Source organism: Hyaloscypha bicolor (assembly GCF_002865645.1).
Source record: "Hyaloscypha bicolor E unplaced genomic scaffold K444scaffold_58, whole genome shotgun sequence".
NCBI lineage: Eukaryota > Fungi > Ascomycota > Leotiomycetes > Helotiales > Hyaloscyphaceae > Hyaloscypha > Hyaloscypha bicolor.
Window position 1 is genome coordinate 646,447 of NW_020194560.1, and position 22,006 is coordinate 668,452.

A 22,006-nucleotide genomic window follows, 5' to 3' on the forward strand; every position below is an offset into this window, starting at 1 on the left:
GAGAGAGAGAAGAATTAAAGAGAGAGTAAATATTTTAAGTAATAGTAAATGCTGAGAGAAAAGGAAGGAGGGGCAGTAATATGTGAGTGCGGCCGATTTTTGGTAGGGTAAATCGTAATAGACCCTCTTACTAGTATGGACTATATCTTACCGGACGCAGGAATAGCTATTAATATTATCTCAATAGTACTAATGAGCGATGAGCCAGAGGGAGTCTTTTCAGGGGCTTGTCGTACGGTAAGCTACCTAGAATAGTGTCACGAGCACAAGATCTAGGGCCTGGAAGGCGTGGTTAGACTGTCTCTATTTTGACGATTCAAAGCTAAAGAGAGAAGAGGATCCCGAAGGAGCCTCGGATCTAAATAATCGCGAGCTACGCACGGGCCCACGTGCTAGCTTAAGCTCGGGGTCACGTGCAACGATCAGGTGACTACAGATGCCTCGCTCAGATGCCAGATGCCTCTCTAGCTCTAGTCTAACCCCTACTAGTACCGTATATCGTAACAACCGTAACAAATAGGAGGCAGCTTGAAGCCGAGACAAGACGCAGGAGTACCTTAAGTACTCGAAAAGGAGTAGAGTTCTAGATACTTTCTTTAAATAAGTAAATAAGAGAGAGCCTTACCTTTATTATATATAGTATAGTACTCTACTAAACTCCTGGATATTCTGGCATTAGAAAAGGGGTAAAATCATACGTATGTAGGGATTAGCTCGCTAAACAATCAATACCTTACGATTGTGGCATCGATTGTTATCGATAGTGCAAAACGCCAATCGTTGCCGAGCCTGATAAAGCCTGGTTCTTGAGGTCATCCAGATGTGCATACTTGCATTTAATTGTTGTTTTTAAGGTCCCACTCACTTGTTGCTGGAAGTTGATTTGATCATATATTTTACGGGCAACGCACATTCCCTTTAATCCACTAGCAATGGCATGACTCTCAATGCCATCTGTTTCTTCTCAAGGAAGTAACCCCCCCACGTATAACTTTACCCCACCCTCTTCGGTATCATCGTCGATTTCCATGGCTGAAGGAGATAGTTTCTGTTTCTTCCCACCCCTCCCATCCTCTACTTCGTCGTGACCCTTTCTTTTTGTTCCCATCTTCTTTTCTACATCTCTCGCTGCCTTCAGATCTACTAATTTTGCCAATTCTTCCGCGCTCGTTCTAGGGCTGGATTAGGGCCTGGTCATCGTCGTTAATCAGCATCAATTCCTGGTTGGCCAGCCTCTTCTGCTTCAATCCCCGTCCCTCAGGGTCTGCAGTTTTAATAACAGACAGACGTAGAAATTGCTCAGCTCTCACTCTCGGGAATGTCGATCCCTTAAGAGGCTCGGAGAGCCCTAGGCTTAGTGACTCGGCTTCCGGGTCGCATATTTCAAGTGCGCGGTCCAGTATCTTTGCCTCTACTGCTTAGTCTTCTTTTCCTTTCTCTTCGTGTCGAGCCTTTCTTCCAGGTTCTTTCTTCTCAAGCTCTTTCTCCTTCTCCGAACACTCTCCACCCAAGCATCTTTGGAGGGTTGAAAACAACTGCCCCAAATGCCGCTACGACGGACTTCCAGAAAGAGCGTTCTTAGATGTATTCTATGAAGGAGATGCTCAGTAGCCACAAATCTTTCCAGTCACGGGGGTGACCCGGCTCAAATGCATCAGTTTGTCTATATCTCTTGCTAGTTCCTTTAGCGTAAATGCCATCTAGGTCGTCGCTCCAATTGGGTCAGGTTGCAATGCTTAGGCCTAGGAAAGATCGGTTGAGTTGAAGATGCTCTCTGTCGGCAAGGCCTGTGGCAGTGTGGTCATACCGCCGAACGTCTGTCGTTGTTAGCATGCCATTGGAATTTGTTTAGGGTTTGTGAGATGACATATAGCACTTTCCCAAGAGCGTCCAAGTTCTGTTATATGATCATCCTCGAAAAACTGCATCATATTAGTCATAATTAGGCTTACGATCAGACTTCGACAATAGTCGTTGCAGGTGGGGTCTGATCCTACCGATTCGGCAGAACTGAACGGAAGGGATTGTCGGGATGCAGAGAACGCTCCAAGAACATGCTGGATGCAAGTTAGGTCGTGAAACCAGTGCCTTGCTTGGATGTGCCAAAATCTTTCTTGCGATGGTCTCATGCGTAATCTATGATTTGCCCCTTAACCGTGGTCCTGTTTGGTTAGTTCCCCGACTATTCTTCATATCGCTCACTGTTTTAGCGACTCCAAATTGCTGCATAAGCCTCTCAAAAATATTCAGTCCCACTCCAACGGCAAAATTATATCCGTCTTTAGCGTAAGACACCACCAGTATACGTTTCCTCATTAGTATACTTGCCAGCGGTGCGCAGATGGTTCCCCTTCTAAATTTCCCCAAGCTATGCGGTCCAGAATTAAGAGTGGGTGTGATTCGTAGGCCAAAATTAAACTTGCGAGATGATCTTATGTAGCCTTCCGCCAGAGGAGGAGACGAGTGGAGTAGAACTTGCGTGGAAGGAGTGTGTAGTAACCTGGGGATGCTGGTGGGCAACTGTCAGATGCCTTGAACTGTGATAAAATTGGAGAGCTAGCTAGAGCAGAGAGTGAAGCTAAATATAAGAGAGTAGAGGGAATCAATCACATGAACAATAAGCAGTGGAGCCTGTCTTAAGCCGGGGGTGGCCATAAGAGGGCGAGACACGTGACGCCACAATTGTACCTGCTGAGAGCAGCCGTCTTGGACTTCTGATGCTGGGACATCTCGCCATTTGGTGGCCATTAAGGCGTCGAGACTGCAATTTGCTAAATGGTAAAAGTCTCCGTATGGCTGCTCCTCTGAGTTGGAGGAGAAAGACAATGATTGTAGATTGGATTTAGGGGCTGTTATCACGGTGAAAGCCCAACTATGTGTAATCATCAGCATGGCCAATCTAAGACACGGCTTCAACGCTGCCCAGAGATTTTCATTGTTTCTCACGTTGCAGTCGCCAGAAATAGTGTCCCCAATCTCATCGGTACTTCCAGCCAAAAATCCCTCTGATAGACAGGATGAATCGGTGTCTTTAAATTAGTCGGTATAGCATCGTCCTTGTTCCAGCAGCCGCAGTCTTGGAGTTCTCGTATTGTGAAGTAATTTAGTGCCCCCACTCTTGTATACCCTGTAAAGATAGGTTCTGTCGGTGAATGGATAATGGTACAAATGGGTGGAACCGCGAACTCGTGCACTTCGATTCTGTGCAGCTCCTCCGTCGTGAATAGTCGCTTCGGGTCCTCAAGTAGAATGAGATTCTTTCCTTCATGTCGAGTGCTATATCGGTCTCTGATGTCATAACTTTCAATGATGGCTCGAGAAAATTTCGTGAAACTTGGAAGTATTGAACCTATTCCAGGACCGCTTGACTCGTCTTTCATTCCCCCACTAAATCTTTGAGAACGTCTTTGTCAGCGTCTTGGATTCCCTTAAACTCTCACCTGTTCCAGCCAATTACCTCTAGAGCGTCTAAGATCCAAATCTCAGTTTCCAATTCTCAATAGAAGGAAGTGCCAGCAGCGAGCCCCCTGTCCCTGAGCGGTACTGATAAGCGAGACGAAGCAAATTTTAGCGAGCCAGCCCCTGAATTGGAGGGGGTCGGTTGAGGATGAAAAGTGGCAACTTTGGAAGGTAGATCTGTGTATCTTTGACTATATTAACCCACCATCTCTGTCCTGCGTTCTGCTACCTTCGATTATCCACCCAAGGGAAGTTGACAAAAATTGCACTCCATTTGCATTACCGCAACTCATAATTCATTGAAGAATCAAAACACGGCATAATTAGGCGGTGCCTGCTAGTTCGTGCCTAGTTGAGAAGCCAAATCTCATGCCACCCTGTTTGTCACATAGCAGTCACCACCAAGAGCGCCACATATTTTGCAAGGCGTGTCCCAGCTCAGAAATGCCAACGGTTCAGGAACCTGTCAAGCATAAAAATCCTTTAGCTCGACCCCATATCATAAGGTTCTTCAGCAGTCGCATCCTTCTGCAACGATTCAAGTCGCCACAAAACGACGGTATATGAACGCATTATGAGGAAACGCCTTAAATCTCAATGATGAGGGGGAAATGACAAAAGCATCATCGAATTTCGATTTCTGGCATACGGAAAGCCGTAAGAACGTGACGTCCAAGCGAGAAACGCAAAACGTAAAATCGGATTTTCACGATTCACCCCACCAAAAATCGCGCGCAACCAACTGGTGCAAAATACCTGTATTTGCGTGCGCAACCCTACCTAACTCAAGTCCCTCTATTTAAATCTATTATCGCACTCGTCTATATATATAGAAAACCGTAAGAATATAAAATCTAAGTAAGAAACCCAAAAAGTACTTATAGTTAACTTCACTAAAAATCTGTGCCGCACTCCACGAAAAAGTCAAGCACTAATTTTTTTAGTACCTATAGCCTATAATTTAGCGATAAACGCCTATAATTATAAGCCTTCCTTGTCCTCGTTATTCTCGACTCTCAAAGTTCGCTTTCTACTTCTCGATTTTTATCTTACGCCGTACCACCCCTATACTTCTATATATATAAGAATTAGAGAGAGAGAGTAAATATTTTAAATAATAGTAGGGAGGGGAGGGGCACGGTCTTTGCGCGTGGGCGATTTTTAGTGGTGTGAGGCATGCAAGTAGGTTTTGCGTTTCGTGTTTTGCATGCTACGTTTCTCCCTTGGACGTCACGTACTTACGGCTGTCCGTACTGGCACCACTGGGTAACACGAACTTGGGACGGTTTGAAGCTGAAACCTGAAACCCAATCAAGCAATACCTTGTTTGCGTTTCCGTGTTGAGCAGCCAGGATGAAAAGCAGGTTCTCCCATCACCTCGATTTTCCTTCTGAAGCACGAAATCATCAACAGTTCAACCCTCCAGATTCCTCTCCCGAAAAATCCCACGATGCCGTGATCCTAATCCACCCTTCTAATCCCAACCGATGATCCTCAGTCAAAGTCGCACAACCTCCAGCTGTCCGATCCAAAATGACCAAACGGCTGCCCTTTGCGCTCACAACAACTTCTTAACTATACCCCTAATTAATTAATATTAAGTCGTATAATTATAGTATAGAACTAGGCAAATAATGCCTTTTAACGTGATTTTTAATCAGATTCGTAGTTAACTAGTAATCGAATTTTAAAGCATATAAATAATTTATACTTTTAATTTTTAATTATATAAAACATGAAAGTATTTTAGTAAAATTATATTTGCTTAAGTAAATAATATATTAAATTTATACTTAAAAGGCTCTTTAAGCTTTTATAAATTTATTATATATAATAAAAGCTTAAGTTTTAAAAGCTATTACTAAAGAAATATAAAGTAATAAAAGTTTATAATTTCATTATATATAATTCTATATATAATTTGTTTTATTATTACTAGAAACGAGTTTTATTAATAGTTAAGAATATTAAGAAGTTATCGCAAAATAGCAAGGAACAGTGATTTGCATAAGTGGTTGTCTGATTAAAAGAAGCTCTAAAGGGAGCCTCTGGATCTAGCTAAATAAAAGGGGGCCGCTGAGTAAGCGAAGCTAAAGCTCCCTAGTACCCGTATATACGACAGAAGTCTTATATTACAAATTTATTTTACTTAATTGAAATTTCAGTTTTAATAATTTTTATAATAAATTATTTCAAATTAGATCGAGAAGAAAATTAGTTTATATAAGTCGTTTTTAGTAATAATAAAATAAATATAAGGCATAATTTTTATTTATATAAAATACTAAAATTTATATAAAAACTTATATAAAAATAAACACGTACTTGTAATTCTTATAATATAAAAGATATTAAAATCAGAGAACAGGGAATTAATTACTATAAGATATATAATAATTCCGATTAATATGATTTATGTTAATTAGTATTATAGTAAGCTTTCTTTCGTTTTGTCGTTTTTGGATCAGACCGATTATATCCAGCATCGCAACTCGGTAATCGTGCGTCAGGACTTGCACTAAAACCCCTGCGTCCCTGCGGGTTTAGTGCGTATCACTAATATAGTCGAAAATCAGTAATATGGTCCTTTTTTTGGAACACCAATTTTTAGAATTTTAATGCAAATCGCAGAAAAATATTTTACAGTTTATATGGAGTTCATACTATAATTAATAAATCAAATTCTCTTACTTTCACATCGCATATGCGTGCAGTAAAAAATAGTAGAAATATTACCTATTTTACCTCGTCGGCGACCTCCCAAAATGCTACCATTCTAAGAAATCAATTAATTACACAATAAACACGTCCTAATTCGTGTACCCAATAATCGTTTCCTCCCCACTAGCATCAAATCTAACTATATTACCAAAGCCATTATTATCAAATAAAGGGGGAGGGGGGTAGCTTGACAAAACTAAGCTCTCCAGCCAGTATTTATTATTATGCTCAGACATTGGTGGGTGGCGCGCTCTCCGCCAGAATCTTATTAGCTGCCTCCCGAACTAATTTGAGATCAGTTTTATGGCCTAAATAAACCAGGAAATCGATAAACTACTTGAGGCCCTCCTCCAGGTCAGGATTAAGTGTTTTGTTATAGCCCCCTTTTGTCACGTGCTACGCACAGGCATATATATAGCTTCTTCACCGCCCTTAGGGCACCATTAATTCATACATATTTATACAAAAACACACCCACATTCCACTTCCACAGCTTGTCCAGGCCGTGACACCTTTGGTGTTTTGTGGTTTTCGTCCAGCCAAACGCGCTTTCTACAGTCGATATTTTACCCTGAATTGACGCGCAATCGCAGATTTTTTGACATGTGGGTTCCTGGCATAGAAATCGGAGGCCTGGGCCTTCCTTTTCTCTTCTTCTGGGTCATACTCGGCCATGGTGTTAATATTTAATCAATTAAAATCGATAAATGGGAGAAAAAAGCGACCATATTACTGATTTTCGACCGTATTGCTGCACCGCACTAAACTTGCAAGGGAGCGGTTTAGTGCGAGCGTCGCCGCACGATTATCTTCCCATGACATCTGGGACAAGATAGAAGGAAGGACCGAGCCTATCCCCGGTGTTACCGCGCACGATCCCTGATCAAGCCCCGACTTCCGCGACAGCGCAGCCAGATCCCCGGAACGTGCATAGCTTACGGAAAGCCGTAAGGGTTAAAAGACCAAGCAAACTTGTAACTTACGACTTATGACTTATGACTCGGTACAGACGTGCTCACCCTACTATATGTGGGTGTGGTGTGCGGGCATTTGCGATTTTTGGTGGGGTGAGCACGTCTGTACCGAGTCATAAGTCATAAGTTGTAAGTTAAAAGTTCGCTTGGTCTTTTGATCCTTATGGCTTTCCGTAATAGCTTCGGTTCTGCACCCTACTCTCCCCCGCCCCAGATAAAACGTAGCGCGGCCGGGGCACGGATAGGTCAGAACGGCCGTGCCATCCTTGTCACGCTACGTTTTATTTAAAGGGGACGAGAGTATCCCTTCGTAGCACACATCGCCTCGCACGGGGCTCCCGGTGCCCTCCCTGTATCCCTTCCCCGGTACGTCAGAACCGACTTCCATGGAAGGATCACGGAGAGCCCAATCGAATGTGACATTGCGAGAGACGCGGGTCCAAGCGCTTGCAGTGCAGCGCATTGCAGGCTGTCAAGTTCGCGAGCGATGGCTGGGGGATGACTGAGGGACGTGATGTGCAGTGGACATGGACTGGCTGTACAGGCGGTGATTGTGTGAAGTACCGCGGAGAATGCCAGCGATGATGGCAGAGAAGCCTGATAAATATGGCTGACTGGTTGATTACCGGACCGCCGCAGTTGGTTGAGCTGCTTGAAAAATGTCATGGCGAGGAGAGACACGGCAGGATTGTAAGAACTTTTGCAAGGTGTGAGGTCGAGAGGGATAGAGGATGGAAAGAGATAAGAGGGGAGATATGCCATCCGATTTGAGCTGTCGTCCAAGCCCTCAATCGAATGTATCTTGCCAGATTGAAATCCTATTTGGTATTCTGTTCTATAAGCATTGATGTTTGTTGATCATTGAAGTCAAGATGTCAGCACCAGATCTAACCCCCGAGATGATGGCAAGGAGCGGAGAGACGAGGTTTCCTGATATCCTGGCTATTCTCCTCGTCGAGTGTATCTTGTCGACTACTGTGGTTGTTCTGAGACTTATTACGCGGTTTGCAATTATTCGGAAGCGGGTCCCGATGATTACATGATTGCTGTTGCTCAGGTATGAACTCCTAATTTTCAAGACTTGGCATTGTTTAATTTCTTATTTCTAGGTTATGGCCATCGGAGCTGGTGTTATAATTGGACTTGGTAAGTTTGAGCATGTCTTTATTGTTCTTATAAAAGACTGACGATATTTGCAGAGGCCAAATTTGGAATGGGCAAACATGTTTGGACTGTTCCTGAGGAGAATCTCACCCCCTACTTCCAAGTCAGTTATTCTGAACACGGCAGAACTTGATACTAACGAGGAGTAGTCGCTCTACGCCAGCATTCTCGTCTATAATGGCGCGCTGACCTTGGTCAAAATCTCCATTCTGCTTCAGTACCGCCGAATTTTCGCAACGCCAGGAATGCAACGAGCCACAACAATTGGCCTTGTTATCATCGCCGCCTGGGGATTCACAGTTACCATGATGCTGTCAATGCTCTGTGTGCCCATCCAAGCTCTCTGGGATCATGCCGTGCCGGGCCATTGCTTGCCTCTCCTCCCAGCATACTACGCCCCGGCATGTATCAATATTGCAACCGACTTTGGCACCTGGGTTCTGCCTTTACCCATTATCAAGTCGCTGCAGCTACCACGTAGACAGAAGGTCATGCTCTTGTTCATCTTCGGCCTCGGCTTCTTGTAAGTTTCCCTCAATCCTTCTGCTAGGCAATAAAACCAATCTTGATCAGCACCTGCATCATTTCTCTCGTACGTCTCTCTGCACTCAAAACAGCAACAAAACTATCAGATCCAACGTGGAACAATACAGATGCGGCAACTTGGTCATACCTCGAGCTTAGCATGGCGATTCTCGCGGCATGCCTGCGAATACTGCGAACATTGGCGATCAAGTTCATTCCCGGTTTTATTTCTGGCTCTTCCGAACAGTCTCCGCCGAACTCAAATGGCTACGTACGCCAAGGACCAGCAAAGCATTCGGCCTGGGTTCCTGCGAAATTCTCGAGGCCATCCGAAACAAAGGGAACAGTCTCAACCGAAGCAGAAAGCACAGAGAACTTGCATGGTTCCATGTATAATTTGCAGTCTATCCCACCACATAAGATTGCCGTAGAAAGGGAATACACTGTGAGGACAGCGGCTGCCGTCTGAGGCAGATGATGAAAGAGACAGAGAGGAAGAAGAGTGTATTATACTTGGTGGAGAAGTGTTCCTGAACCATGAAAGGCGGTTTCATTTAACGTCTGCGGCGAGAGACATTCGCTTTTACGATTCTCACAACGAGACTTTTGTACCTTCACCAAATGGAATATCTGCTGTCGTTGAACAGAACACTCTCAGCGATCCGTATCTAGGTGTTCAACTCTAACACCACTTTGCACGGACGAGCAATCAATCGTCGCTGAAAGAAACTTGCTCTAGTGGTCTTGTTGATTGCCTTTGATCTCGCTCTCATACTGACTGACGCTCTAGCGTCTTGCAAAGAAGCTTCTCTCATCATCTGTGGGTGAAACTGCTTCCTTCACACTGCTGGCACGCACGAGAGCAGAGGCAGCCGCCTCTGGCAAAAACTTGGACTGTCCGAGTTTCACACAGAAATTCGTTAAGGTAGAACTTTCCACTGCAGCTATTCAGTAAAGCGTCTTGTGTCGTTATGCTGCAATGTGCTGGATTGGGAAACACTGCGATGCAACCAAAGCTGTTCACAATCGAGGTGGTTTCTTGCCAGTTTAGCTTGTAGAGAATGCCACACAAAGATCTGGGATGAAGATTTTATCCAGAGACGCAGGAACATCCGAGCGTATTTAGCAGGTCACCAAAAGCAAGGGGTTGGACGCCATGACGGCGTTGCCTGGCACGTCCTCATCCTTGTTTTCGGAACCCTGGTTTTCAAGCCGCCTTCAAAGTCCAATCCGTTCTCGGATCTTGGCACGACTCTGGGTTCGGGGATCGCCTGAACGGAGGTAAGGTAACATCCCGCCTTAGAAGAGATCAGAATCTGTGCCCTGGAGAACGAGTGGAGTTGAAGCTCCGACTTCCAACGGTATTGCTTTTTGCCTAAATGTTCCTGGGACACAGGTTAACCAATGCTCGTCATGGTGATAATTATATGATCTATAAGAAATAATAGAAAATGACGGCCAATGTTCTCTGCAAGAGAGACGAAGAATTTTGCATATCGCACCCAGTCTCTGCACCCTGGTTCTTCACCCTTGTCTCGCTTAGACTTGCTTAGAAGGGTTCACTGGCCAACCGCCCTAACTACTCAACCGCCCAACCAAAAAAACTTAATATTTAATCAACGCCTTTATAAATTCATGATTCCCATTAGATACTAATACTTTATAGTATTCTCGACCCCCTAATAGCTATATATTACTTTAAGACTATATAATACTGCTAAAATTATTTGTTTAGTAGCGTTTTTGGCATTTTCCCCTAATTTTTATTTCGCAATTTCTATCCCTTGCTAATTCCTATGCATTTAATTAAATAACTTATGAATGTCCTAAATACTTCAATAATATATAGCTTAGTATAAGAGAGCATATTAGAAGGTTTTTCGCATTATTATAACAACTTTTCTTATTAATTTTTCTTTAGAGTAAGAATTAGTAACTTGTATTTAGTGAGGTAATAAACCTAAATTTAGGTACCTAATTCTTGGGGCAAAGAATCGCTCACATTATATAAATATTTGAATTGCAATTTAGGTACTATTCGATTTTTCAATTATAAAAGCTCGTATTATATATTAATCAAATTCGCTATTATATAGTGAACCTTATGCCTCCTTTTAATTGGTTAGCTGCTTCTTGCCTCACTAATAAACGCTGTCATGCCTTTGCATCTTATGCCTTTGGTTTTGCTTCATTAATTCGATCTCAAAGGGTTTCGTATACAATTCCATGCTCTCTCCGCATTTCCCAATGGATTTAGCCTTCTTATAATCGAGATATCGTTATGAGCCATCTGTAATCGCATGCTCTCTGAGAGCTCGTTAGGATTATTCGCGAATTCGGTATAGCGATTTTTCTTTACAGACATGTTGAGGGGCTAAAAAAGCTTCAGAAAGCAGTTGATTTAATAGTAAAATATTATGTGGATGTTGAATTATGATTTTTTTTGGAAAACTGTGATTTTGGGCGGTTGGCCAGTGAAACCTTCTATGTAAGGCAAATTGCGAGTGGGAACTCCTCTGTTTCTTGACCGGAACCTCGACACCTCCCAACCCTCTGGCCCACGTGACCCGCGCCGCCTTTGCTCAGGGCAGCTTAGGCCTGGCTCAACTTCGGCTGAAGTCTACTCAGGTCTGCTCACCTATCTCACTAGAAATTATCAATTTTTAACGAGGAGCCCGAAAAGGCCCCCTTTCCCAGCCAGGGGTCCCAAATCTACTCCTACTAAACTTATTTCCAGATAGTTATCCTAGTCTGCCTGTCTTTATTCGTAAGACCTTTCTCCAGGTCTTATTTTAGTTTGTTTTATACCGTCCTCCGCATTTTGCCCAAGGCTACGTACTTTATAAATGACCACTTCCCTCTTGCCTTCGTATCTTTTCTCACCTATCTCTTCACCTATCTTCTCACCCTTCTTCTCACATATCTCACCTTATGTTCCCTCTCTCTTCTCTCTTCTCTCCTCTCTCCTCTCTCCTCACCTATTTCTCTAGAAAGATGCTATTATTCTCTCTGAAGTTACTCCGCCTTCCCACTAAAAAATAACCCATCAAGCCCAGGCTGCAAATCCTCTAAAACATCAGGCATCTCAACCTTCTCATCCTTAACAACCCTATCCCATTCCTCCCTCGTCCATCCCGCCTTAAATTCAACCCTTAATTCAAACTCTGCAGCACATTGCTTCGCTTCCTCCAGGTATTCCCACGGCCAAGTGAGAGGCTCTGCAATTTCACTCACAGGAACCTGTTCCGGGGGTCCTCGTAGCAGTCTACGAAGATGATAAGGATTCTCATTCGGATCAAACAAAACTACCATTTTCTCCAACTTGCTTACCGGGTACTTTTCCTCCTTCAATTTTGCGAATTCCTGTATCCACGTAACCTGCTCCTTCCCGAAATCACTCCGGCTTTCAGAATGTTGGTCCTCGACGCTGAAACTAAGAGTCACGCAGCGAAGATTTGGAGCTGATAGCTTTCTCGCGGCGTCGGTGGCGGTTTCTGAGCGGATGAGGTTGTATGCTGACATTCCCAACTCTTCGAGATGTAGAAAAGAAGAGAAGTCGGGTGATCCGGTACGACCGACATAGCCCCCTGAGAGCATTCCTATGGTGACGCGCTTTAGTGAGGAGCGGTGAATGTCGAGGATTCTCTGCGTCGCTTCCATTGTGTAGTATTTCCCGCCAGTAGAATGTGAGAGCCAGATCGAAAGATCTGTCAGAGCTGAAGGCCAACGGAGGATGTGTTCCGTAACATTCTGTAGACAGCTTGGATCTCGCAATAACACCTTGGTTACATTTCCAGTATGATACCTATTTGGTGGTAGGAGGTGCTCAAGACCGGTTCGCGTGATTGAAATCGGTTCTCCTGGCCACGGCGCAGAAGTATCTTCGGGATTTCTACCTGGACCGTACCGAGACAGGTACAAGCTTTTCAAGGAGGGTAAAGTAAAGTCCCTAAAAAATAGCTGTAGTGATGGACCTCCCAAGTCCAAATGTTCAGATATATCCGGGATATACACTGAGTGAAATGATACCACGCGTAGCCCAGTGCAGCATTTGATGACAGCACTAAGAATACGACAGACAGCAGCATGAGCAACGGTCCGAGATATCGATATGCAAATGTTCCGTGGGTAGCCTCGAAGATGCGGACGAGTGTACAAAAGATCAAGTAGTCCTCGCATGCGCGAAAGAAATATTGTTGTATGGTAATGAGTCATTATGGTGCGAAATAAAACTGGCTCGTAAATACGTCGCCATTTCTTGCAAACGAGCATTAACGTTAAGGGAAATCTCTCTTCGTCCTTGACAAGTTCATAGCGGTGTCTTTTGGGAGGTATGTAACTCAATATTTCGAAAAGAACTTCGTCTGGCAAGACGGAGATATAGTATGGTTCGACAGATTCAGCTGCACGAGCTCGCTGCGGTTTCTGGAGATAGAGCTGCCCGCCCGGAGTTCGTCCAAGATGCGACTGCCTCTGTATCGGCATAGCTACTCCTAACAGGACATGGGTGTCGACGTGATGAGATGCTAAAGTCAAAAATCGTGCCAAGAATGAGGTATATCAGAAAAGTGGTTTATTAAGGTTTGATGAAAGCTGAGGACCAAGTATGATGTTCTGAAGGAAGTAAGGCTGTCTAGTCACGAGGCTAACTCCCAAAGAGGAAAGGCTGGAGACGCACCCTTCCGACACGTGACCTACTCCTCAGTTGATCGCGTCGCGACTCAACCTCATCTTAATTCAATCAAGAATCAAATCTGATAGACTGAGAATATAGTAACGCGCTCCTCAAGCAGTAAGTCCAATTTGAGCTCAAGAAATGTAGGAACCTATCTCAACGTGAAGCTTTACTGGACTATACAGCAACTCACTCCGTTTGCTACATAACTACGGCACAATTGGCAGCCTCGTCAAAAGCTCTTCCCCTCCATCTTTCATCAACTCATCAACGCCACCCCTTCGTCAGTACTCAATTCGGTGACTTGAGCCTTGACCCCGAAATCTTCTTGCGAGAAGGTATCACCAACGAGCCTCTGCCCGAGTCTGCCGTGAAAGGCCCTCATCCGACCCCGCAGTCTCTCCTCGATCTTGTGTAACCACCATGGAGGTACACGTTCGCCACGTCCCAGAACGGAGCACAGAGAATGCGTTCTGGAAGTTCCTCAAGCCTTATCTCGACAAGCTATCGATTCGTTGTGTGCATTGCCAAAAACCGCGAGGAAAGACTCACGCAACATTGACATTCCTCTACATTCCCGACGCCGAGAAGTTCCTGCATCATCATGGACAGTCACAAGCCGCTCCAGGTCGCCGTCCAACGCCATTGAGTGTCACCTGTGTCAATCTCCGGTTCCTTGGGCAGCCCGTCTATTTCGAGAAAAGCAAGAATGATGCCAACCCATACCTCGTCCGAGTCCTCACCAAGGAGGAAAAGGATCGCCAAATCAAGATCACGAATACAGCGACTATAAACCACTCAAAGCCATCTCAGATCTTTCCGGTATTCTTCGACTGCTCTTCCATCTCGTGCGGTGTCTGGAACTACATCGGCGCCAGCCTTGTCTTCGAACCGCAGTTGACATGGACCTTGAAAGGCCATCTGAAATTCGGGGAGCTTAGCATGATTCTGAATTCCGACGATGGTACTCGAATCGACTTTCGATACTTTGGTGTTGTGGACGTTACAGCCGAGGATGGGTCCGAACCCTCATTCATCTTCTCGATGTATGAGCCCCCGCACTTCTTCCAAAGGATTTCAGACCCGCTGGCGGAACTCATGGCGCAGCTAGGAATTCAGACTGAACAGGCTGCAGTCCGGAGTAATGGCCCTCAACGACACCGTTTGCCCTGCCTCGACGACGAACACAAACATGTTGCCGGAAGCTGCTTTGTGTATCGAATTGTCCTGAAGCAGGATCTTTCGGAACAAGCAGGCGGTAGTGACATGAGCAGTCGGATGCAGTCCCTCAAAATTGCTCCTACAATACCGCGGATGATCTTTCGGAAGACACAAATACATCAACCCCAAGAGACTTTCGCTGAATCATTCCGTCGACTACACGAGATCCTGTCGAGCATTGACTCTGGTTTCCCGTTTGTCTTAGCATTCCAGATTCAGAAGCTTGCCCAAGACGGTTTTCTTCCTCCGAACACTGTAATTCAGCTTTTACCAGAAATCAAGAAGATGACAACTCGGTCATCCGCCCCCATCTGCGTCAAAACCATTCGGAAGTGGTTCAACCAAATCGAATTCCCAGGACCGGATACCGAATCCACAAACTTCCAACTCCCTAAATTGATCAAATCGATGAAGCAAAATGAGGAGCAGTGTACGAGAGAGGAAATTGTCATGGATGGAGAGACGAGGACACCGGATAATGTTGCAGTCATTCACAGAGTCAAAGTTACTCCCGCAGCAATCCACCTCTACGGGCCCGAGGCTGAATCCAACAATCGAGTTCTTCGAAAGTACCCTAATCATCATGACTACTTCCTTAGAGTTCAATTTTGTGACGAAGATGGACAGCCGGTTCGGTTTAATCCTCGCGTTTCCAACGAACAAATTCTTCGTGGTAGATTCAAAAACATCCTTAAAAAAGGAATCAATATTGCGGGACGAGAATATTCCTTCCTCGGATTCTCTCACTCCTCTCTCCGGGCCCAGTCCTGTTGGTTTGTGGCACCGTTCATTTACGATGGGAGTGTTCTGTGGGATCGAATGATTATTCAAGATTTGGGCGACTTCTCAATGATCCGATCTTCGGCAAAGTGCGCTGCCAGAATCGGACAAGCCTTCTCAGATACTCGAACAGCTGTTCCAATCGACACTGAAATCATTCGGCGTGAGCCAGATGTGACATTCAATAGTCGAGTGTTCAGCGACGGTGTGGGAACAATGTCCTATTCAGTCATGTACACAATCTGGAACAGACTTCCCAAGGCTCGTTTGGTCAAGCCCACGTTGTTCCAAATTCGATTTCAAGGTATGAATTTCCGTGGACCATGCAACTGATGCCGCCACTGACGCCGCTGCAGGAGCCAAAGGTATGATTTCATTAGACCCTCGACTGGAGGGGGATGCTCTGGTGCTGCGCCCATCGATGATTAAATTCGAAGGGTCAACATCTACGGACATCGAAATCTGCGATGCCTCGTACAAGCCATTGCCGATGTACCTGAACCGACAGTTCATCAAGATCTTGGAAGATATGGGTGTCGACGGTAAATTCTTCCTCGACCTCCAAGCACGAGAAGTTGAACGCCTCCGCATGATCACGGGTAGCCCGGTGAACGCGTCCAGCTTCCTGAGACGCCAAACAATCGGTACTCCGATCCACTTCCCCTGGCTTATTAACAAATTGGCAATGCTGAATCTGGATTTTCAAAAGGATGGGTTTTTACGTGATGTCTTGGAGATGGCTATTCTCGTTGAGCTGCGTCTGTTGAAGCACAAAACTAGGATCCCTGTCGAGAAAGGTTGGCATCTCCATGGATTGATGGATGAGACTGGATTTCTAGAGGAAGGGCAAATCTACTGCTCTGTCACGGTTGACGGTAAATCGCAGGCAATTCTAGGGAAAGACTTGATCGTCACGCGGGCACCCGCCCTCCATCCTGGAGATGTGCAATTGGCGGAAGGAGTCATGCCACCACCTGACTCTCCACTGCTTTCACTTTCTAACTGCGTCTGCTTTAGTCAAAAGGGTGCCAGAGATTTGCCAAGTAAGCTCAGCGGAGGCGATCTTGATGGAGATCGGTACTACATCATGTGGGACAAGAATTGTAGACCCCAGAGATACTTTGCTCCTGCAGACTATCCACGTCAGAAGCCAGATGAGCTCAACCGACCTGTGAATAAGGATGACATGACGGACTTCTTTCTCAAATTTATGGAGACTGACCAACTTGGTCGTATTGCTGTACTACATCGTGTTCTCGCCGACCAGGAGGTGCTTGGTACATCGGATCCGAAATGTATCATTCTGGCTGAGATGCACTCCACTGCTGTCGATTTCTCCAAGACAGGAATACCTGCAAGTATTCTCTCTTCATTTGTAAATCCATTCATCGCTGACATCCGCACGTTCAGGTGGATTTGTCGAGGATGCCGAAATACAATCCCTGGCGCCCCGACTTTGAAGCCCCAGGTCCACATGTAAGAATTGAGAACAGACATGGAATTAGTTTTGAAGATCCGGATGATCGAGATCCCGGCGACCTTGGCGACGAAGACGATGATTTCTCTCACTATCGATACTACGAGAGCACCAAGATCCTCGGCAGGCTCTATCGTGCTATCGACGAGCGTCAAATATTCAAGGACATCAAGCGCCGTGCGTCGAGCCAGAATGTTACCAGTAGAACGACAGTCATTGATGAAGTTTGGTCGTATGTCCAGCGAACATGCAAGCTCATTCAATGGGAGCATCATCGAGATTGGGCCAAGGATATTCGCGACATGTGAGTAAACTTTCTACACCTTCTTGATTTTGAAACTTCACTAATACATGTCCAATATCAGGTACGAAGAGGCACTCCTCGTTATAATGACAGAGTACAGCGAGCATCCCGTCCGCCGTCTGACCGAACTTGAGGCCTTCATCGGAAACATCCTCGGCAAAACCGGCGCACAGAGCAGACACCAACGAGAGCTTTCCACTAACATGAAGGACAAATTCGAAGAAGAAGCTCTCTTCATCGTGAACTGCATCCTCAAAGAAGATGGAGACTGGTCCGAGGAGTCATTGGAGCGGAGCATGGCGTGCTTGGCCGTCAGTCTTGAGGCACCGAAGACGTACAGGAAGCAGGAGCATCTGCTAAGCTTCAAGTATGTTGCTGCTGCTGTTTGCTTGAGGGAGGTGGAGAGGTTTGAGATGTTGCCTGTTGGAACGGGGCAGGCGTTACTGGAGTATGTATCGTGATTTGCATGGCGCCAAGAGAAACGGGGAATAGCACCAAGGCGTTGGCAAACTTACTTGTGGTTATCCTATGTGTGGGCAGCTTGGACCGGGAAATATAAGTGCGTACAGTCACTTTCAACGAAATGAATTATGAAGAACTCTATTATCCAATTCTGCTTCTGAGCTTGTTTGTCATCTTCACCTGATTTGTTTAATCGTCGGCAACTTGAAATAAACCGAAGTCTATCAGCCTCATCCTCATTGTAATGAACTCCAGTAGCTTTTTAATTCTGAAAATTGTTACCGTTGGGGAGACGCTAAACCTCCTCGCTGTCTCAGAAAGGACCCTTGGGAGCTGGTGCCTACGAAATGCATATTTCACATCCAAGCTCGAGTGGATCGCCCGGGTAGCAAACGCTGCTGTTTCCTTGAGCAGCACAGCCTTGCATGAGCCTCCACTTCCAGACGTGTTCATGGTTGCTCCCCGCCTGCGTGGTGGTCCATGCCAGCACACGATGCATCTCGTCCAACCATAATGTCAGATATGTTGTGGTGTGGGAGGATGTGGGGGCGGGAAGCTTATGCATGCATCTATCGCCCCGGTTTTATGAGTATTTTCATCCAAGGCTCACTTCAAAGACCCCAGAGCCAGCCTCTCCCAAACCCACCACGGCTCAGACCGAATCAGACAATTCAGGGCTAAAGTTCTTCGGTTTTTTTGTCCGCCCCCATCTTCCCCTCCCTCCTATGCCAATCTTCGAACCATTTCCCATTCCTCACAGCTCAACATCCAACGTCGGTTACCATTCTAGAGCCTGTTTTCTGACGCTCAGTTCGCTTTTCTCGGGTCTGCTCGTCAGCTCCGGATTTTCGTCCGGGGGGGTTGATTAACTGTTGCAGCGCAATCTGGCGGAGCCTCGCCTAAAATGCCGTCATACGAATGTTTTAACACGAGCTCAGCCAGCGCCGTCAATATTCTTTTTCAATACTTACCCCTGGTTGGCGCACTTCTGGGCTCTGTTCTGCCGCTGTGACTGTTTTCAATGGCGTTCTTGTTGTCTCGTGTGCAGATATCGGACGAGACTGTCTCGGTGCGTCCTCATCACAGATAACACAACTTGCAGCAGTGGCTGCAGGGAAAAAACCTGTTGGGGATCGCTAAATTCTGGACGCAGTTGCTAAATGGCGGAGTTGACTTAATTGGTCCCGTTGCATAGCATGAGTCAAGCACAGCCTTGTTGATGTTTCTGAGTGACGGCCCAGCGCTGTTTCAGTGAGCTAGGCCCGAAGACCTCACCGAGGCCTTGTGGAGCGTAACAGATTCTGGCCTGTGTCACTTAATATGGTTCTTCTCACTTCCCTCCATGCCTTGATATCCTGCTCTTGTCAATCTACCGGAAAATGCCAGAGTTAGTTAGTGCGGCTGTGGCTAGCTCGATCACTATTGTCAACGGAACCTTTTCGCTGTTCCAAACATTTTTCAGACTTGCTGAAGTCGACGAAGACCTCAAGATTTGCCTCAAGCTTCTTGCAATTGTGGAACGAGACCTCAACTATGCAAGACGTCAGCTTCAAAGCCGCAGATCCAACCTGAGTCACCAAATTACATCCACAGATTTCCAGCATCTCGAGAGTGCTATTGGAGACACAGAAGCAGCAACATTATCTCTAGGCGAACTCGTCGAAGCATATCGTGTGCAGCGCGATGTCAATAAGAGAATATCGCCCGTGTATCGATTCAAATGGGTAGTGCAAGGGAAAGATCGGTTCGCGAGTCGACAAGGAGTTCTAAACATGGCACACATAAGTCTTTTGGCAGCAAGTCAGAAAATGGATACTGCTGCTCTAGCAGTCCCACAATCTGCCACCCCTCCTCCTTACAGTCCAGGAGCGCTGGCGGGCAATTCGAAGATCTTGAGAAGTCCGAGTCAGCAGCGCACCTTGAAGGGCAAAAGCTCTATGATTTTGCTCTCCCTCGAAGTAGAGGCTCCTCAAGTACGCGTACCATCTACACCCAGTTCTCAAGATCGCGCATCAAGTCCGACGCAATCGAGGCGCGTAGTGCCAACTGCTCCGAGGTTCCGCCGAATGCCTCGCACAGTAAATAGAGAAAGAATGGGTGCTGTGGTGGAAGAGGAAAGATTGGGTAATACTATTTATGGCTGACGGCAGTGAGTGCAGGATGTCCAGATTAGAATGACTGTACGGCATTGCTTTTCATACGTGCTTTGGTCATGTGGATTATGAAATAATGAATGGAGGGGACTTTGCTTCGAATTGTAATACTATTCTACGTTCCTCTACTTGTTATACGAGGACCACTCGGTTCAAATACACTTTAACCTGTTAATAATAATGCGTCAAGAAAGATTTGTCTACCACAGGCTCTGATACCACAATATGTTGAGATAATTTGCACCCATATTCGTCTCTGGTCTTGAGAAGGGCCGGGAAATACGTTATGGGTTTCGCTGTTTGCCTTCTCGGAGCGGTGGAAGCTGGTTCCGGTGTGAATTTTGTCTCTGGTCCGTCCAAGAACGAGGTCTCTTGCTGTGTCTCTCTTGATCGCGTGCCGGGATGCTCTTGAAGCCTTAATGGAGGTTCATTGAGCTGTAGCTCAATGGCGCTGACGTCTTTTGGGAGCGTTGGAGAGGGTTTATCTTTAATTTCATCTTTGCGATAATTTTCATCGTTTGACCCCATTTCATTTTGCGTTGTCGGCACATTGTGTTTACTGCCAGGAGTTACCCAGTCTTGGTGGGACGCCGGCGAGAAATTGGATTCAGACTGAGACCTCAGAGAGAGAGATTGGTCATAATGAGGATGCTGAGGATGCGAAGGATGTAGACGGTGCTGGTGCCGATGCTGAGTGTCGGATCCCCCGGTAATCGTCCGTTGCAAACTAGCTCCAGATTTCTCTTCCACAAACGTGTCAAAGTTTTGACTTCTCCAAGTGCTAGGTGGGTAGAATTTTCCTTGTGGTTGTTCTCGAGACTTCTTTTCCTTCATAGACTGACTACGTCCGAGCCGCCTCCTTCGTCTCCGCTTCGGTGGATCAGGCTCAGGTTCTAAGCCGTTGTCCAAAGGTGGGTATTGCGTATTGCCGATATTGGTAACTAGCTCTGAGGCTTTTGAGCTGTGTGCTAGGCCATTATTCAGAACCTCAAGTTCCCTTTGAGTTTCATCTGACGGCCTTACGGCCCAATTGAGCTCCCAACCGCAAGGTTGCCCAAACAGTAATACCCCAAACTCCGTCCCTATCTCAAGTAGTCTTCGAAGATTATCCAACCTTCTCCCACTGCCTTCACCGGTATGAACAGTTTCTGCAAATGGACTGAGGATCTCATCAAGTAAGTTTAACATTGCATCGATCCTCAAGCCCGAATTCCGAAGCTGTACTGTCTTGGTCTTCGGGCCGGAAAGAAGAAACATCCCGAGACGTCGCCATTCACACAGAGCTACATCGTCCACTCCAAGAAATTAGTTTAAGCTGCAACTAACGTCAGGTAAGTGGTTACCTTGTGAAGTTTCCTTCGAGCGAGGGGTCTCCTTAAAAGCAGTCATGAACAGTACAATCTCCTGTGGAAGAAGAGAAATGTCAGGATTGCCATGGAAGTCGATGCCCAAAGCTATCGCTTTCGAAATTACGATGCGAATAAACGTTTCTCTGTGAGAGTTGAAATGATAGAGATTGTATGCGAGTCTCCAGGTCGCTTCCCTGTCTGATGTGAAGAGTTTCTTTTCCAAGAGGGCCAATATCTCCTCCTTCGACAGGCCTATCGGCTTGTCGTGGTAATACTTTGCATGCGAATCTATGAAGTTCTGAAGTAGCTTCAGTTTCGATCCTATTTTTCGATCCTCCTCGGGCTGCGCCAGATAGTCATCGAGATTCATGAGTGTGGTGCGATACCTTTCATCCTGAGATAGCTGCTTCTTTGATCTCAAACGAGCCATCATCTCAAGAAGACGATCGCTGAAAGATTTCTTCAATATAGAATCGTGTTCCATGACGAGTAGTAGTGAGTGGGAGAACAAAATCTAACAGAACACCAATTTGAGAAAAGGCTGGCGAACCCAGCTGAAGTATGATCATCAGGAGGCTTGCCAGGCTGGCACCAATAGTCTAGTCCACCATGCGGGCGTTCTCAAAAATGGAAAAAGGTTGATTATATTGCATCGTGGTTGCATCAGGCTGTGCAAACGCCCAAAAAAAACCCCCTTTCGAACCTGTGGGGGCTGGAGAACCAAGCCTCATGTTCAGCCTTC

General features: G+C 45.8%; 5 protein-coding genes across 5 annotated transcripts; 3 read left to right on the plus strand and 2 right to left on the minus strand.

Annotated features, from left to right (window-relative positions):
• Positions 1-8,055: 8,055 nt before the first annotated feature.
• On the plus strand, positions 8,056-9,331 carry K444DRAFT_388119 (uncharacterized protein). Its single transcript, XM_024872413.1, has 5 exons — positions 8,056-8,211; positions 8,264-8,300; positions 8,354-8,421; positions 8,468-8,841; positions 8,892-9,331. The coding sequence occupies exons 1-5, from the start codon at positions 8,194-8,196 to the stop codon at positions 9,310-9,312; spliced, it is 918 nt and encodes a 305-aa protein (XP_024737639.1). The 5' UTR covers positions 8,056-8,193; the 3' UTR covers positions 9,313-9,331.
• A 2,368-nt stretch (positions 9,332-11,699) lies between these two features.
• Positions 11,700-13,328, minus strand: K444DRAFT_663093 (uncharacterized protein; the record flags this gene model as incomplete). The annotated part of the gene is made up of 1 exon (XM_024886785.1): positions 11,700-13,328. One exon carries the CDS (start codon positions 13,326-13,328, stop codon positions 11,859-11,861), a length of 1,470 nt encoding a protein of 489 aa, XP_024737640.1. The 3' UTR covers positions 11,700-11,858.
• A 274-nt stretch (positions 13,329-13,602) lies between these two features.
• K444DRAFT_560729 (RdRP-domain-containing protein) lies at positions 13,603-17,940 on the plus strand. Its single transcript, XM_024876909.1, has 4 exons — positions 13,603-15,823; positions 15,876-16,873; positions 16,930-17,300; positions 17,362-17,940. Exons 1-4 carry the CDS (start codon positions 13,942-13,944, stop codon positions 17,759-17,761), a joined length of 3,651 nt encoding a protein of 1,216 aa, XP_024737641.1. The 5' UTR covers positions 13,603-13,941; the 3' UTR covers positions 17,762-17,940.
• Positions 17,941-19,150: 1,210 nt separating this feature from the next.
• K444DRAFT_502880 (uncharacterized protein) lies at positions 19,151-19,708 on the plus strand (the record flags this gene model as incomplete). Its single annotated transcript, XM_024873362.1, has 1 exon — positions 19,151-19,708. A coding segment is annotated over one exon (558 nt), but the record flags the coding sequence as incomplete, so codon positions are not given.
• Positions 19,709-20,086: 378 nt separating this feature from the next.
• K444DRAFT_629221 (uncharacterized protein) lies at positions 20,087-21,748 on the minus strand (the record flags this gene model as incomplete). The annotated part of the gene is made up of 2 exons (XM_024883030.1): positions 20,087-21,210; positions 21,259-21,748. The coding sequence occupies 2 exons, from the start codon at positions 21,746-21,748 to the stop codon at positions 20,087-20,089; spliced, it is 1,614 nt and encodes a 537-aa protein (XP_024737643.1).
• Between the last annotated feature and the right edge of the window lie 258 nt (positions 21,749-22,006).